The sequence below is a fragment of the Carcharhinus amblyrhynchos genome, chromosome 31 (genome assembly GCF_965287045.1).
Source record: "Carcharhinus amblyrhynchos chromosome 31, sCarAmb.v2.hapA, whole genome shotgun sequence".
Classification (NCBI taxonomy): domain Eukaryota; kingdom Metazoa; phylum Chordata; class Chondrichthyes; order Carcharhiniformes; family Carcharhinidae; genus Carcharhinus; species Carcharhinus amblyrhynchos.
In genome coordinates, this window is record NC_137354.1 from 15,663,118 (window position 1) to 15,681,591 (window position 18,474).

At 46.2% G+C, this 18,474-nt stretch overlaps 1 protein-coding gene across 2 annotated transcripts in view; it reads right to left on the reverse strand.

The window, feature by feature from the left end:
• Nucleotides 1-68: 68 nt before the first annotated feature.
• Nucleotides 69-18,474, reverse strand: part of fuom (fucose mutarotase) — a 144,260-nt gene continuing 125,854 nt past the window's right edge. The window contains exons 6-7 of one of the 2 annotated variants that reach the window (XM_080215623.1): nt 12,998-13,039; nt 69-515 (exon numbers count right to left, since the gene is read on the reverse strand). In XM_080215623.1, coding sequence (XP_080071749.1) covers nt 317-515; nt 12,998-13,039 — 241 coding nt within the window. In that variant the 3' untranslated portion in view covers nt 69-316. The remainder of the gene's footprint in view (nt 516-12,997; nt 13,040-18,474) is intronic. The other variant, XM_080215624.1, reaches the window with a different exon arrangement.

The window sequence follows — 18,474 nt, forward strand, 5'->3', positions numbered from 1 at the left end:
AAATCCAACAGGTTTATTTGGTAGCACGAGCTTTTGGAGCGCTGCTCCTTCATCAGGTGAGTGGAGAGTTGGGTTCACAAACACGGCATGTATAGACACAGACTCAAGATAATAGTTGGAGTGCAAGTCTTTGCAGGTAATCAATTTTACAGATACAGACAATGCGAATGGAGTGAGGGATAATCACAGGTTAGAGAGGAATGAATTGTCTCAAGCCAGGACAGTTAATAGAATTTTGTAAGCCCAGGCCAAATGGTGAGGGTGGCATGAACCCAAGATCCCGGTTGAGGCCGTCCTCATGTGCGGAACTTGGCTATCAGTTTCTGCTCAGCGATTCTGCGTTGTCATGTGTCTTGAAGGTTGCCTTGGAGAACGCTTCCCTGAAGGTCAGAGGCTGAATACCCTTGACGGTGAAGTGTTCCCTGACAGGAAAGGAAGACTCCTGCCTGGTGATTGTTGAGCGGTGTCCAGTCACCATGGTCTTGTCAATGTACCATGCCGCAGGGCATCCCTTCCTACAGCATAAAAGGAGCAAATATTTTCCATAGCCTTCCTTTGTTTCTTCACTTGCTATATGATCATCTCCATTTATCTTACATCATTATCCTGTTTGCAATGTAAACTCTTAACTCCTAACCTATCACAGACTTTCTAACCCTTTACACTAACCATGCTTGGTCAACATCTCTCACACCTCTTAACATTCTTCTGATGAAAGGTCATTGAGATTAACCCGGTTTCTCTCTCCACAGATGCTGCCTGATCTGCTAAGTCTTTCCAGCATTTTTATTGCAATTTATTTGACTTCTTCAGATGCAAAAACCAGATACCAGGCCTTTGAAATATCTCCCAAAGGCTCGAACAAATGCTGCAGGACATTAGCATTATTCAACCGGGTCCAATTAAACTCTATCGATGACATTCCAAAAATCCCAGATGGATTGGGAAATGTGGGATCACAAAGTTAATTTCATCGTCCGTGATTTCACATTGCCTTATAATCTCCAACTAGATATATTTCACAAGCAAATACATCTCATAAACGAATGTGCATCCATTGTTTATGGGGATGTTCATTGATGAGTGTGTAATGTTTAGAACCATTCACAATTTCTCAACTATCAAAGTGATCCACGTCCAAATGCAGCAAGATCTGGACAATATCTCGACTGACAAGTGGCAAGGAACATTCACACCAAGAAAGTGCCAGGCAATGACCATCTCCAACAAGAGGGGATCCAACTACTGCCCCTTGACATTCAATAGCATTACCACTGTGGATTTCCCCCACTATCCTGGGAGTTTGCATTGACCAGAAACTGAACTGGGATAGCCATATCATAGAATCCTACAGTGCAGAAGGAGGACATTTCGAGTCTGCACCGACCACAATCCCACCCAGGCCCTATCCCTATAACTCCATGCATTTACCTTAGCTAGTCCTCCTGAAACTAACGGGCAATTTAGCATGGCCAGTCGACCTAACCCACACGTCTTTGGGCTGTGGGAGGAAACCAGAGCACCTGGAGGAAACCCACGCAGACACAGGGAGAATGTGCAAACTCCACACAGACAGTGGCCCAAGCTGGGAATCGAACCTGGGCGCTGTGAGACAGCAGTGCTAACCACTGTGCCACAGTGGTTACTGTGGCTACAAGAACAGGCCAGAAGCTAGGAATCCTGCAGCGAGTAACTCCCCCCCGACTCCCCAAAGCCTGTCCACCATCTAGAAGGCACAAGTCAGGATGAGTGCAGTTCCAACAACACTAAAGCAGCTCGATAGCATCCAGGCAAAGCAGCCTCCTTGATAGGCACCCCTTCCAGAAACATTCAATCCCTCCACCACTGACATAGAGTAGCAGCAGTGTGTATCATTTAAGATGCAGTGCAGGAACTCACCAAGGATCCTTCGGCAGCACCTACCGGACCTATACCATCACCATTGAGAAGGACAAGGGCAGCAGATGCCTGGTAACACCACCACCTTCAAATTCCTCTCCGAGACACTCACCTTCCTATCATGGAAATATATCACCGTTCCTTCACTGTTACCGGGATAACATTCTGGAACTGCTCCCTAACAGCACTGTGGGGGTACCTGCATCACATGGACTGCAGCGATTCAAGAAGACAGCTTGCCACCACCTTCTCAAGGGCAACAGTGCTGTGAGGCAGCAGTGCTAACCACTGTGCCACCATGCTGCCCCAATGCAAAATAAGAGGTACAATTCTAAAGCGGGTACAGGGGCAGAGGGGACCTGGCAAAATGTGTGCTTCAGTCATTGAATGCGGCAGGGCAGGTTGAGAACGTAGTTAATAAAGCATACACTATTCCTGGCTTGTTAAATAGCCACTTAGTATACAAGAGCAAGGAAATCATACTGGCCTCAACTGAAACATTCCATTCAGTTCCACGCAGACACGGGGAGAATGTGCAGACTCTGCACAGACAGTGACCCAAGCCGGGAATTGAACCCGGGTCCCTGGTGCTGTGAGGCAGCAGTGCTAACCACTGTGCCACCCATGAGGAACAAGAGGACGCAGATTTAAGGTAATTCGTCAAAGAAACAATGGCAACAGGAGGAGAAACTTCTCGCACAGCGAGGGATTAGGATCTGGAATGCACTGCCTGAGATTGTTTTTTTTTAATTCATTTTCAGGATGTGGGCATTGCCGACTAGGCCAGCATTTATTGCCCAACCCTAGTTAATCCTGAGAAAGTGGTGGTGAGTTATATTCTTGAACTGCTGTGGTCAGTGTGGTGTAGGTACACCACAGTGCTGTTATTGAAGGAGTTCCAGGATTTTAACACCACAATGAAAGAACAGTGATATACTTCCAAGTCAGGATGGTGAGTGGCTTGGAAGGGAACTTGTAGGTGGTGGTGTTCCCATGTATCTACTGCCCTTGCCCTTCTAGCCAGAAGTGGTCATGGGTTTGGAAGGTGCTGTCTAAGGAGCCTTGGTGATTCCTACAGTGCATCTTGTCGATGGTAGATGTGGCTCCACTCTGCGTGGGTGGTGGAGGGATTGAATGTTGGTGGAAGAGGTAGCAATGAAATGGGATGCTTTGCCCTTACTTCAGTACAGAGGAACAACCTGATTTACCGGTAAATTATTCTACTCACTCTAACTATAATAAATAGCTGGTAAAGTTAAGATATGGCAGGGCAACAGTGGAGTGTATATCCTGTGGCACGTGGGAAGTCATGGACACACCCACCAGAATTCTACCACCTTGCCCGTCACGGATTCAGAGCAGCTGAGGGGTGGACAATCGAAACGTACGTTGACCTCGGGTGAGAATTTCCAGTCTTGCTCCAGCCAGGCCGTAAAATTCCGCCCACAATATCTGAGACAACTGCAGGAAGTGTCACAGGCTCCAGGTTTCGGAACTCAAACGGTGGCAGGAGTCACTCTATTGCATCCATGAGGCAGAGAACTACATGGATCGCATGGTTAGGGAGGTGGTCGCAGTAAAATTTAGGAACAAGAAGGCACAGAGGGAATGTGTAATTGCCAGGCAATCTAAGGAACCAAAGTAAGTAGCGCAGGAGACCCCTGAGGCCAAGTCGTTCACTCACTAGCTTCACATTTTTGATACTGGTGAGGGCGATGGTTCCTTGGAGGAGTGCGACAAAAGCCATTTCCGTGGCGTCACAGGTGGCTGAGCTGCACAGGAGGGGAGAAAGAGAAATGGAAGAGCAATAGTGATAGGGCAGTCGTTAGTAATGGGAACAGACAAGTTTCTGCAGTCATAGACATGACACCAGGATGGTATGTTGCCTGTCTGGTGCCAGCGTCAACAATGTCATGGAGGAGCTGCAGGTTGTTCTGCTGAGGGAAGGCGAACAGTCAGAGGTAGTGACCCACATTGGTACCAACAACATTGATAGTCAGAGGGACGAGAACCGTAGAATGCCTATAGTGCAGAAGGAGGCCATTTGGCCCATAGAGTCTACACTGACCACAATCCCTGTAACCCCTCATACTTACCCCACTAATCCCCCTGACACTAAGGGACAATTCAGCATGGTCAATCAACCTAACCCACACATCTTTGGGTTGTGGGAGGAAACTGGAGCACCCGGAGGAAATTCACACAGTCACGGGGAGAATGCACAAACTCCACACAGACGGTGACCCGAGGCTGGACTTGAACCTGGGTCCATGGTGCTTTGAGGCAGCAGTGCTAACTACTGTGCCACTGTGCCGCCCCCCTGGGAACAGAGTTTAGGGAGTTAGGAAAGAGATTAAGAAGCATGAGCTCAAAAGTAACTAATCTCAGGATTACTTATGGTGCCACATGCTAGAGAGCAGATGATTAGGATGATGGAGTGATTGACTATGTGGATTGAGGCTTGGTGTCGGAGCAATGGCATCAGATTTGTGAGGCAATGGGACCATTTCTGGGGTAGGTGGCATCTGTATAAACGGACAGGTTGCACCTTTGTTGGACCAGGGCTATCATCCTTGGGGGCAGATTTGCTAGTGGGAGGGTTTATACTAGATTGGCAGCAGCTGGTGGAACCTGAGGGGGAGCTTAGGTTGGAGGGAAGCAAAACTGATGATAGGAAGTAGTAAGCAAAATTAGAAAGCAGGCGAAGCAAAGGCAGGCATCAAATAGGATCCTACTGCTGAGAGAGTGATGTTAAAAAGGCAAGGTTAGAGATACTCTATCCAAATGCATGCATCATTCACAACAAGTAGATTATTTGAAGGCCTAAACTGAGGCAAATAGCCATTTCAGAGATACAGTTACAGGGTGAACGAGACTGGGAACTGAATATTTAAGGATATTCGTCACTTAGGAAGGATACGCAAAAAAGAAAAAGAGGTGGGCTTAGTTTAGTTTATTTATCAATGTCACAAGTAAGCATACATTAATGCTGCAGTGAGGTTACAGTGAAAATCCCCTGTCGTCACACTCCGGCACCTGTTCAGCTACACTGAGGGAGAATTTAGCATGGCCAATGCACCTATCTATATGTCTCCAGAGCCACAGCAATGTGGTTGACTCTGAACTGCCCTCTGAACAAGGGAAACTAGGGATGGGCAATAAAGGCTGGCCCAGCCAGCGACACCCATGTCCCACGTATGAATAAGAAAAACAAAAAACATTGCTAGGAGTTGTTTATGTGTGTGCATGTGTGTGTGTGTGTGTGTGTGTGTGTATGCGTGTGTGTGTGCATGTACATATGTGTGTTTGCATATGAGTGTGTCTATGTGTGTGTGTATTTGTGTGCGTGTGCATGGGTGTGTGTGTATGTACATATGTGTGTTTGCATAAAAGTGCGTATGTGTGTGTCTGTGTCTACGTCTACATGGGCATGTGTGTGCATATGCATGAGCATGTGTGTGTGTGTCTGTGTGTGTGTGTGTGTGTGTGGGTGGACTTCAAATATGAAAATTGGAACGTTATTTTTCTCTTAGACTCGATTTTGTTCTTGAAAAACCCAAGGAAACCTGTCTCTGTACCATTTATAGTCACAGCACATAAACAGTTAAACACTCAGAGAACTGGCAAGAACGTCCCTCTTTATCAGAAGCAGTGGTGATGAAATGAGGAGTGGGAACAGAGCGGAACCACTTGACTGCTCCTCATCTGATCGGAACAGACCGCACCCAGACGGTTAGAAAAGCGATTGATGTGGGGAAAGGAAATATCAGATAATGCAGAGGGAAGTTGTATTAGACTGGTAGAGCAGTTGGGGTTGCCCTTATTAGACATGAACAATTTAATAACTTTAATGAGGCAAAGTCAAGCAAGCTTGCCCCTGTGTACCCTCCCTATGTTATGCTGGAGCTGGGGCCACACAAAAATATCAAAATGGTTTATTATAAATGTTATAAGACCAGAACTCAGCTCGCCGAAAAAAAGAATCCTTAGTAATTGAAACTAAATGCTTTATCCTTCTTGCCATGCCATACATAACAGTTTGTTAGTGAATAAGGTCTTTGTAATAGCAAATCAAACTGTAATCACTCCTAATCCAGCTAATCTTAACTAAAATGATACTGGCTTGTGCTCTGCTCATGTTTAAGCACAGATGCCTGAAGCTCAGCTTTCAGGAACTTGCTTGAAATAGCCAACTTAGTATTCCCTGTGTGAAATGTTAACTCCCTGAGCGACATTAGTATTCTAACGATAGTTAACATCTGTCTGCATTAGCCCGCAATCCAAGCTGTGCAGATGTTGAACACTTCTGGTACAGAAGATGTGACTGTGGGCAGCATAGTGACACAGTGGTTAGCACTGCTGCCTCGTAGCTCCAGGGACCTGGGTTCGATTCCTGGCTTGGGTGCAGAATTTGCACGTTCTCCCCGTATCTGCACAGGTTTCCTCTGGGTGCTCCGGCTTCCTCCCACACTCCAAAGGCGTGCAGGTTAGGTGCGTTGGCCATGCTAAATTGCTCCTTAGTACCCCAGGATGTGTAGGTTGGAGGGATTAGTGGGGTTCATATGTGGGGTTACAGCCTGGGTAGGATGATGTTTGTGCAGACTCAATGGGCCAAATCATATCCTTCTGCATTGTAGGGATTCCATGGATTCTGTCCCCACAGATGCTGTCAGACCTGCTGAGATTTTCCAGCATTTTTTGTTTTTGTCTCAACATGCTTTGGAACCCATTGAATTGATTATCCTTGAAATCATTTCCATTCCACTACCCAACGTATGAACAATTAAATATAACTTTCTGCTTAGCCAGTCTCTTGTGTCTTTTTCTCATGAGTTTCCAACTCTTTGATGAGACTCTCTGCTGCTAATCCACATTTGTCAAAATACCTTCCTTCATCCATACCTCCTGCCCACCCCTTGGAATGAGACAAAAAAAAAGTCAGTTCAAGGAGAAAAGACAATTATTTACAAAGAAGATATAAGAAATACAGAGGCTGAGGTTAGGATCAATGGCCATAACATGTGGGCCAAGGGGATGAGTGAGGCACTTCTAAGATCCAAGTGACGCCCCACCTAAATGGACTTAAACCACAAGTTAATTTGCCTGAAAATGGAGCACTACTGAGATTCCATCTCCAATAAGCATCGTCCAAACCCGAGCCCACTCCCACCTAGAAGGACAAGGACAGCAGACACACGGGGACGCCACCAACTGCAAGTTCCCCTCCAAGCCACTCACCACCCTGAAAACATGTGGGCCGTCCCTTCACTGCCGCTGAGACACAATCCTGGAATTCCCTCCCTAGCAGAGCTATGGGTGCATTTACACCGCTGGGACTGCAGCAGTTCAAGAAGGCAGCTCACCACCACCTTCTCAAAGGCAATTAGGGATGGGCAATAAATACTGGTCTAGATAGCCACCCCTTTGATTGAATTTTAAAAAATGACTAGAGGATTGGTAGCATTTGTACCTTGGAACCAGGAATCTGCGCATACAGTTGCACACCAGACTTTGAGACCATGTTCTGAGGTGGCATTTTAAAGCTCTGCTCAGGAATTGCAGCATTGTTGGAGGTTCTGGCTTTTGGAAAGGACATTTAAACTGAGGATCCGTCTGTGTATTTCCTGTGTACCGTGTGAAGCAAATTAACTCATTTCTCTGTGTTGTAACCTCCCTTAACCAAGGCCACGCAAACAGTTTAACTGGTTGTTTGATCAATTTGTGCTTCTGTTGGGCCACAATGTGTGTAAATTGGCTGTCTATGTCTCCGTGTTTAACCCCAGTCATTATAATTGGAAAATGGGCTCTGAAGCATTTGTGAGTGGGTATGAAATTCTTCCCATTCTCAATAGCGCCAGACTCTTGATTGTCTTGGATTGAAATGTTTCAACATTATATTTAATTCCACCCCCCCCATGTCCTTGCACCTCTATGTCTTTGTAATTTCTGCCCCTCCCCATCCTACTCTCTTCTTCCAAATGCCCTTTTGTGTACCCCATTTCCCTTTGCCCCCATCACTGGCAGCCATACCATCAACAACCTGGCTCCCACTCTCCAATATTCCCTTTTTTTTAACAATGTTGTCATTCCCACTTCAAAGTCATAGAATCCCTACAGGAGGAGGCCATTGAGCCCATCAAGTCTGCACTGACCACAATCCCACCCAGGCCCTATCCCCATAACCTCCTCATATTTACCCTTTCCCCTGACACTAAGGGGTAATTTAACATGGCTAATCAACTAACCTGCACATATTAGGACAATAGGCGCATGGTGGCACAGTGGTAGGTGTTGCCTCACTGGGTTCGATTCCCAGCTTGGGTCACTGTGCAGAGTTTGCACATTTGCCTCGTATCTGCATGGGTTTCCTCTGGGTGCTCCAGTTTCCTCCCACAGTCCAAAGATGTGTGAGTTAGGTGTATTGGCCATGCTAAGTTGACCCTTAGTGTCCAAAGATATGCATAGGTTAGAGGGATAGTGGAGTAAATATGTGTGATGAGGGGATAGGGCCTGAGTGGGATTGGTGTTGGTGCAGACTCGATGAGCCGAATGGCATCCTTCTGCATTATAGGGATTCTATGGTTTCTATCAGAGTAGACTGGAGCACCTGGAAGAAACCCACGCAGACATGGGGAGAACATGCCAACTCCACACAGACAATCACCCAAGGCTGAACTTGAACCCAGGTCCCTGGCACTGTGAGGCAGCAACACTAACCACTGTGCCACAATGCCACCTCATCTTCTCTTAGGACCCTCATTAAGCTAATCCACTGACCACATTTCAAGTGACTTCACTTAACACCTCCTTTGGCTCAATTATTCATCGGAATTCTACCACCTCGCCTGCCATGGATTCCCATAGAATCCCTACAGTGTAGAAGGAGGCCATTCAGCCCATTGAGTCTGCACTGACAACAATCCCACCCAGGCCCCCACACTCGCAACCCACTCATTTACCCTACAGATCACCCCAACATCCCCATAACACTAAGGGGCAATTTCACAAATGACCTAACCTGCACATTTTTGGACAATGGGAGGAAACCAGAGCACCCAGAGTGAACCCATGCAGACATGGGGAGAATGTGTAAACTCCACACAGACAGTGGCCCAAGCTGGGAATCGAACCCAGGTCCCTGGCGCTATGAGGGACGGACATTGGGAACGACCATTGACCTCAGGCAGGAGTTTCTGGTCTCGTTTGAGCAAGGCCCTAAAATCGCGCCCATTGTCCGCATCACGTTTCTGCAAAAAAGAAGCTTTTCAAGTTGCTTTTACGCTAAACCCCCCTACATAAATGCAAATGATGGTCAAATGATAAGGATAACGAAGATTTCTATCCATCCCCAGAACACCCGCGGCTAATCTTGTGAAAGAGGGCACAGTAAGAAGTCTCACAACACCAGGTTAAAGTCCAACAGGTTTGATTGGGATCACGAGCTTTTGGAGCACTGCTCCTTCATCAGGTGAGTGGAGAGTTGAGTTCACAAACACGGCATATACAGACAGAGGCACAATTGCAAGATAATGGGCTTGGTGAAAGTGATACAATTTAATCATTGTGCTTAGTTTATATTTCCATCTCCGTCTCTCACTGATATAAGACAAGATGGAATTTAAACTTGGCAGTTTCATAAGGATTTGATTTGAGCAGCAGGTTCCTATTACTGGCTGAGCTAAGAACACATATTACCACTAATAAAAAATATTAATATTCATGTAACTTTCACAGTCCAAAATGCCGTACAGCCAGCTATACAAACCTGTGGAGTGGGAAGTTATTAATTACACTGCTGACTGCAGGGTTCTTGCTGCTGGTGTGTAATGGAAAATTGCAATTTGAACAGGTCAATGTGCTTTACCCAGTATCGTTGTTAAATTGGACTTAATGCCATGAATTTATCACAGCATGAAACAGAGGCGGCAAGGCGAAAGTTACCATGCAAGTACTAATGAAGAGCCAGGGAAATAAATTATTCTGTTATCCCTTCAATGAAAAATGTATGCGATTGATGTCTATGTGAAATGGGTGTTCATTCCACCTTCATTTTTGTACTTGTACCTGGGATGTGGGTGTCACTGGCAAAGCCAGCATTTATTACCCATCTCTAATTGCCCTTGAGATGTTAATGAGGAGCTCAAATGACTGTAGGCCATGTCGTGTAGGTACACCCACAGTGCTGTTAGAGAGGATGCAGTGAGGGTGAAGGAGCAACAATAGCATTCCAAGTCATGGTGGTTTGTTACTTGGAAGGGCACCCACAACTTGTGGGCATTTCCATGCCACTACAGCCCTTGTCCTTCTAGGAGGCCGTGGTTTTGAAAGTGGTGTCAAAGGGGAGTGTGTGGAGTTTTGTACGTTCTCCCTATGTCTGCGTGGGTTTCCTCCGGGCGCTCCGGTTTCCTCCCACAGTTGAAAGGTTGTGGGTTAGGTGGATTAGCCATGCCAACTGCGCCTTAGTGTCAGAGGTTTAGCAGGGTAACTATGTGGGTTTACAGGGCTTGGGTGGGATTGTGGCTGGGGTCCTGTTCACTTTCACCTAACCTCCAGGATTTTGAGAGTGGAGCTTTCAATAGAATCATAGAATCTACAGGAGGAGGCCATTTGGCCCTTCAAGCTTGCACCAGCAACAATCCCACCCGGGTCCATCCCCGTCACCTCACATATTTACTGCTCTAGTCCCCTTGATACTAAGGAGCAATTTAGCATGTCCAGTCAATCTAACCCACACATTTTTGGACTGTGGGAGGAAACCAGAGCACCTGGAGGAAACCCATGCAGACACAGGGAGAACGTGCAAACTCCACACTGACCCGAGGCCAGAATTGAATCCAGTTCCCAGGCACTATGAGGCAGCTGTGCTAACCTACTGTGCCATCATGCCGTCCTATGGAATGTCAAAGGGAGATGGTCAGAATCTCAATTGTTGGAAATTCATTGCCTGGCATGTGTGTGTGTGTGTCTGTGTGTCTGTGTGTGTGTGTGTCTGTGTCTGTGTGTGTGTGGTATGAATGTTAGTTGCCATTTATCAGTCAAAGGCTGAATGCTGCTCTTGTCTTGTTGCATACAATCGCAATGGCTTCAGCATCTGAGGAGTTGTGAATGGGGTTGGACATTGGACAATTATCAGTGAACATCCCCTCTGAACTCTGTGATGGAGGGAAGGTCATTGACGAAGCGGCTGAGGAACTTGCCCAATGATGCCCCAGGAAGGAGATGATTAATCTCCAACCAATACAGCCATCCTCCTTTGTGTTCAGTTTGACAACAAGCCGTTGAGAGTTTCTCCCTGATTGCCTTTGCTCGGGCTCCTTGATGCCACACTTGGTCAAACGCTGCCATGACGTCAAGGGCTGTCACTCTCACCTCACCTCTGGAGTTCAGCTCCTTTGTCCGTGTTTGAACCAAGGCTGCAATAAAGTCTGGAGCCAAGTGTCCCTGGCTGAAGCCAAACTGAGCGCCGGTGAGCAGGTCATTCTTGAATAATTGCCAATTGATCGCCATGTCAATGAAATCTTCCATCACTGGGTGGCACAGTGGTTAGTGCTGCTGCCTCATCGCACCAGGGGACCCAGATTCAATTCCGGCCTTGGGTCACTGTCTGTGCGGGATCTGCATTTGCTCCCCGTGTCTGGATGGGTTTCCTCCGGGTGCTCCGATTTCCTCCCAAAGATGTGTGTGGGTTAGGCTGATTGACCATGTTAAATTGACCCTGGTGCCAGGGAGATTGGTCAGGTAAATATGAGGGGTTCCAGGAATAGAGCCCGGGTGGGATTGTGATTGGTCCAGACTCAATGGGCCAAATGGCCTCCTTCTGCATTGTAGGATTCTATGATTTTGCGAATGATTAAGAGTAGGTTGATGGAGCGGTAAATGGGCCAGTTAGATTGTGTGTGAGGGACATACACGGGCAATGTTGCACATTGCCAGGCAAATGCCAGTGTTGTAGCTGTACTGGAACCATTTGGCTAGGGGCACAGCTAGTCTTCAGTACCACTGCCAGGATGTTATACAGGACCCATAGCCTTTACCGTAATTTGAGACTTCAACTGTTTCTTGAGATTACACAGAGGGAATCAAATTGTGTGAAGATTGTAAAATCTTTGATCCATGAGCGTTTAATGACTGTAAGAAGTCTCACAACTCCAGGTTAAAGTCCAATAGGTTTATTTGGTAGCAAACGCGACCTGTGTTTACCCCAGTCCAACGCTGGCATCTCCACTTTGTGTTTAATTACTCCCAGATTAGCTGTCACAGATTCACTTAACGATGTGTCAAGTGTCATTTCCTGTCAACGAACGATGAAAATTAATTAATACAGTGCGGAGTGTGATCTGCCTACTTTTAATCATTATTTGATATTTTTAAAATGTAAAACATTTTTTAAAGTAATGTTTCCTTTCTGACTCCTTTCAATTTTAGCAAATTATACCACAAAATATTGCGACAGTTAAGTGAGCAAGAACAAGTTTAATTAACAGTGGGGCAGTTGTATTTAAGTTTATTTATTCGCGTCACAAGTAGGCTTGCATTAACACTGCAGTGAAGTTACTGTGAAAATCCCCTAGTCACCACACTCCGGCGCCTGTTCAGGAGAATTTAGCATGGCTAATGCACCAGACCAGCACGTCCATAAGACTGTGGGAGGAAAGTGGAACGCCCGGGGAAAACCCACGCAGACACGGGGAGAATGTGCAGCCTCCACACAGACAGTGACCCAAGCCACGAATCAACCCTGGGTCCCTGATGCTGGAAGGCCATGATGTGGAGATGCCGGCATTGGACTAGTTGGGCACATTAAGAAGTCTCACAATACCATGTTAAAGTCCAACAGGTTTATTTGGTAGCACGAGCTTTCAGAGCGCTGCTCCTTCTTCAGGTGAGTGAAGAAGGGCAACGCTCTGAAAGCTTGTGCTAGCAAATAAACCTGCTGGACTTTAACCTGGTGTTGTGAGACTTCTTACTGTGCTGTGAGGCAGCAGTGCTAATCACTGTGTCGGTGTGTTGTATGTTAACATCACACAGTAAATTCAAGACTTTATTTTAGCAAACACTTTAATTATCTATATTGTATCACGATATTCATGTGGCTTACCTCTGACTAGGTTCCGCTGAAGGTAATACAGAAATCTTCCCACTGCAAAGTATAACCACATTTTGCCACTTTTATGAAATTGTTGTTTTTGGTCATTGAATTTATTCAAGGGAGAGTTAGCCAGAGTTTTGACAGGCAAGGGAGTGATAGGTAGTGGAGGGGCAGTTGGGAAGGAGGAGTTGAGGCCACAATCCAATCAGCCATGATCTTATTGAATGGTGCAGGGGGCTGGAAGGGCTGAATGGCCTCCTACTGCTTGTGAGGCGTATATTCCTGGTTTCCTACAACTCACCTATGGCATATACTCCATAGAGTTTCCCAGGAGTAACAAAACTACAGACTTATTGTGATGTACACTGGGTTCTCCTCTCTGTTCAAAGAGCTGGTAACCACCACACAGGCACAGCATATTAATCAGGTTAAATCTGGCAGCCAGGTTTCTTTATGTATAAAATAACATACAGGAGCGATGAGCGAGATTTTCTGACTCCCCCCCCAACAAAGTGGCATGTTTCCCGTGGAGGGAGGTGGCATCCTGTCACTGGCAGGATCCTCTGTTAATGGGGTTTCCCATTGAATCCATCCCATGCAGCTGGAACGCTGAGGCGAGGGTGAACTGTTGGAAGGGATGGAAGATTTTGCTGGTGTGAATGGGCGGAAAGTTCTGAAGACTGTTTCAAAGTCATGGAACTACATTCTGATTGCCTCCCAATTAATTGGTCCGTGATACAGACAAGGCATGGGCCGGTATACAGGGAGTAGCTCAGGTGACATAGAACATAGAACATAGAACACTACAGCACAAACATAACTGTGTTGGTGCTGGACATTTTCATCCAACCCGTCCACCCAGCCTTGTTCATCACAAATGTTTGCACATTTCATTTTAAATTTACAACTTGGGCGCCAAGGCTGCACAGCTGTTAGCACTGCTGCCTCACAGCGCCAGGGACCCAGGTTCGATTCCCGGCTCGGGTCACAGTCTATGTGGAGCCTGCACCTCCTCCCCATGTCTGCGTGGGTTTCCTCTGGGCGCTCTGGTTTCCTCCCAAAGACGTGTGAGCGAGGTTGATTGGACATGATAAATTACCCCTTCGTGTCAAGGGGGATTAGCGGGGTAAATATGTGGGGTTATGGCAACAGGGCCAGGATGGGATTGTGGTTGGTGCAGACTCAATGGGCTGAATGGCCTCTTCTGCTCTGTAAGGAATCTAAGAACTGGCTGTTCCATTGTTAGGATTCTTTCACTACTGGTCTAAACTTACATTCCTTAAAACCTACAAGAGGGACATTATTAAACATTTAAGTAAGAACTACTTAAATTGTGACTTTGAGGGAGAAGACAAAAAGAGAGGGGCCGAGTGGCCTCTTGCTTTCTATGACTCTACAAAACACAATTCGCACTTCAGCAGAATTGCTGCCCACGATATTTTGGCCCTTTCAGTCTCCTTCAGTAGAAATAAAAATCTGAATCATTACCACGGGGCAGGCACTTGTCACACTTGCAAGATTACAGTTGACATTCTTTTGGGTGGCTTGACTGTGACCAGCAGTCAATTAAAATGATATGCTATAATAGAGATCACAGACGCAGCCTTGCATCGCTTTTGCTATTCGAGAAGCATTAACATTCACACAGAGGATGGCGTTGCCAGGGATTGTTTGTGATGTATCTGCCCACAATTTCTAATATTAATACTGAGCATTGTAGCATTAAAAAGAATAGAACACGAAACTAACTTAATTTCCCCTTGAGTTATTACTGTGCAGAATTTTGTTTTAAATTCCTTTCTCAGTTACCAAGCAGAATGAACAGGGCAAGCCCCCTCATTCCCCCCTCAGTGGGCTGCATGCTGGCACAATGGTTAGTACTGCTGCCTCACAGCACCAGAGACCTGGGTTCGATTCCCAGCCTTGGGTCAGTGTGTCTCCCCGTGTCTGCGTGGGTTTACTTCCGGTGCTCCGGTTTCCTCCCACAGTCCAAAAGACGTGCTGGTTAGGCACATTGGCCGTGCTAAATTCTCCCCCAGTGTACCTGAACAGGCCCCAGAGTGTGGCAACTAGGGGATTTTCATAATAACTTCATTGTGGTGTTAATGTAAGCCTATTTGTAATTAATAAATAAACTTAATAACTTCCTTGCTCCAAAATCTAATTCAATTTCAATCCAATTCATGTATTATATAATTACGTGGTTGCATGATTACTTTGAGAGTCAGCCACAAGATTTGATGATGCTGTTATATGGGGTGTTTCACAAGCTCCTGCTTTGAGTTTTGGTTTGTACTCCATACAGAGAACATCTCTTCCAATAAATCTGTTGTTATTAGTTTGAATTCACACGTGCAAACCACATTCTTTTCTTTTTGTTTAAAACCCACAACCCTAACATACTTAGTTTGAAACATCATGGTACGCAGACAAGAGACATTGCTAGAGCCAAGCTGACAAGAACAGAAATCACATTGGATCTCACACTCAATTTCAAAAAATGTGAGTAATTCTGAAGTTTTAAAGAACAACACAGCATGGAAACAGGCCCTTCGGCCCAACAAGCCCGCGCTGCCACCCCAACACTGTGAGTGCCCTCCTCTACCTATGACCTTTGTCTACACCTATTAGGAAAGATTGAGGGAAGACTAATATAGGGACAATTTGTTACTACAATCAGCCTAAGAGCACGTTTTTGGGGTGTGGGAGGAAACCGGAGCACCCGGAGAAAACCCACGCAATCACGGGGAGAATGTGCAAACTCCCGCAGGCACTGGCCCAAATCCATGTATCTGCACAGCAAACAGTGATAGTCACTGAGCTGTCGTGTTGCCCATCAGTTGGTCCAGTTTAAGCGCACACTAACGACGTGAAGCACTAGGCAACTCTCGAAGCAACATCCAAGAGCAGCCCTCGCACGACCCACCGCGTGTATGCCCCTTGTTGGCCAACAAGGCAGACAAATGGACAACAAGGCGGACTGACTTTGTTTATTTATTAGTCACAAGTAGCCTTACATTAACACTGCAATAAAGTTACTGTGAAAATCCCCTAGTTACCACACTCAGGGAGAATTTAGCATGGCCAAAGCATTTAACCACCATGTCTTTTGGACCGTGGGAGGAAACTGGAGCACCCAGAGGAAAACCACACAGACTGTGACCCAAGCTGGGATTCGAACCTGCGCCCCTGGTGCTGTCAGGCAGGAGTGCTACCACTGTGCCACCTTTTTCAACGGTTTTCAAACAGTTCTAGGTATTAATAGGGTTTCTCCAAAACAAATGTTGACATTCTCTCACTAAATCTCTCCACCACCCCACCTCCTTCAAGTCACTCCTTTAAAAGCCGCTTCTTTGGGTTAAGATCTTTTTCATGAAGTTGTCCTAATCGCTCGTTTTGTGTCTCGGTGCCAATTTGTCCAATGACGCACCTGTGAGGAGCCTTGGGAAGGTTGACCACATGAAAAGTCCTTATATAAATGCAAATTGCTGGCAACAACCTGACACAGATATACTGTGCCTCCAAGTAAATGAAGTTTTGTGTAGCATTGCCAGACTGCTGAGCCAAGAATAAACACAAGATCCTTTTGCCAGATCAGCAGTTTTCTGCAACGATTTCTGAGGGAGATGGCTCATTTCCCTTTGATGGCCCATTCAGACACGTCAAGGGGGAGCAGCCTTCGAGGCTTGGTTCCAAGAATCAGTCTGGTAAATAATAACGTTCATTTATGGAAATGTTTCATAGTTTGTTAGGTATTATGGAGAGGAATAATAATTTTTTCCTTGCCCGAAGTAACAGGAAGTTGGCACATTCATGCTTTCCCACAGCGGGAAGCTAACAGTTCTTATTGTTCCTTTTCTCCCAGTATGTGAAGCAAACCCTGATTGGCTGCTTTGTCCAAATAGTGTCTCAATATTGCCCAGATTCATGCTCATTGTAAAAGTTCAGGAGGGGGACAACTGCGTCTCATGTGGGGCTAGTTGTTGCAATTTCTCTGGGTCTGCGTTTTGCTGAGTTTATTAACTACTGAGTGAGTTGCTAAGCAGCACCCTGGTAAGTGATGAAGGGCGGAATGAAGTGGCGATGTGTTAAAGTGAACTCAGGGAGTCCTGAGTTGCTGTGGTAAAATGCATTTTGACAGGTTATGTTGTACTCTGGAGCTACAGCTAGAGACTCCAACATATATCCCACCAGGAATCTCTACCACTCTTCGAAGAACAAAGGAAAGTACAGCACAGGAATAGGCTCTTCGGCCCATCAAGCCCGTGCCGATCATGATGCCTAAACTAAACTTAAAAAAAACCTTCTATCCTTAGTCAGTCCATATCCCTCTATTCTCTCCCCTTATTCATGTACCCATCCAGATGCCTCTTAAATGATGCCAATGTGCCCACTTCCACCATCTCCTCTGCCAGGCACCTATCATTCCCTGCATGAAAGCGTACCCCGCACGTCTCCCTTAAACATTCCCCCCTCACCTTCAACCTGAGCCTCCTTGTAATCTCTCTTGACTCACCCGATGAAGGAGCAGCGCTCTGAAAGCTCGTGATTCCAAATTAACCTGACTGTGCCCACCCCAGTCCAAAGCCAGCATCTCCACATCATTACCCTGGCAGGCAATTGACACTTCCACCCTAGGAAAAGCCTCTGACTATCCACCCTGACTGTGCCTCTCATCGGTATGTTTGGGACAGGATTAATACCCAATCTGTTTGGTGAAGTTGGGAACACATCTTCCTTCACCAGCAAGTCTGGGATTTAAACATGCTGCCTCAGGAACAGTACACACCGCACTATAAGACCCCTGATACAATACCATTAATTAATAACCTTGGTCTACTAATACCCTAGGACAGAACCCATAATCCTGAATTTAAACTAGGCCGCTCAGCAGAAACATGCACGGGCTGCTTTAAGTTATGTTTTGAGGAATTAAACAATAATACAATCAGGGACGCAGTCAATGTGACCGAAATCATATAAAAGAGGGGACGGGTTAACAACATGTCACAGCAAGTTCAACCAGGAGGTGTGGCACAGTGTCTAACACTACTGCCTCCCAGCGCCAAGGGCCTGGTTTTGATTCCCGGCTTGGGTCACTGTGCAGAGTCTGCATGTTCTCCCCATGTCTGTGTGTGTTTCCTCCGGGTGCTCTGGTTTCCCCCAAAAGACATGGTGGTTAGGTGGCTTGGCCATGTTAAATTCTCCCTCAGTGTACCCAAACAGGTGCTGGAGTGTGGCGACTGGAGGATTTTCACAGTAACTTCACTGCAATGTTAATATAGGCCTATGTGTGACACTAATAATCGAATTTCAAACTAGGTTTTAAAGCCGGTATAGATGGAGTTGGGTTTTATAACCCGCTCTAGCTGTAAAGATGTCTCACTAAAATTAATTTATGCATTTTAGAATCCTTACAGTACAGAATGAGGCCATTCAGCCCCTCAAATCTGTACTGACACAATCCCACCCAGGTCCTAATCCCA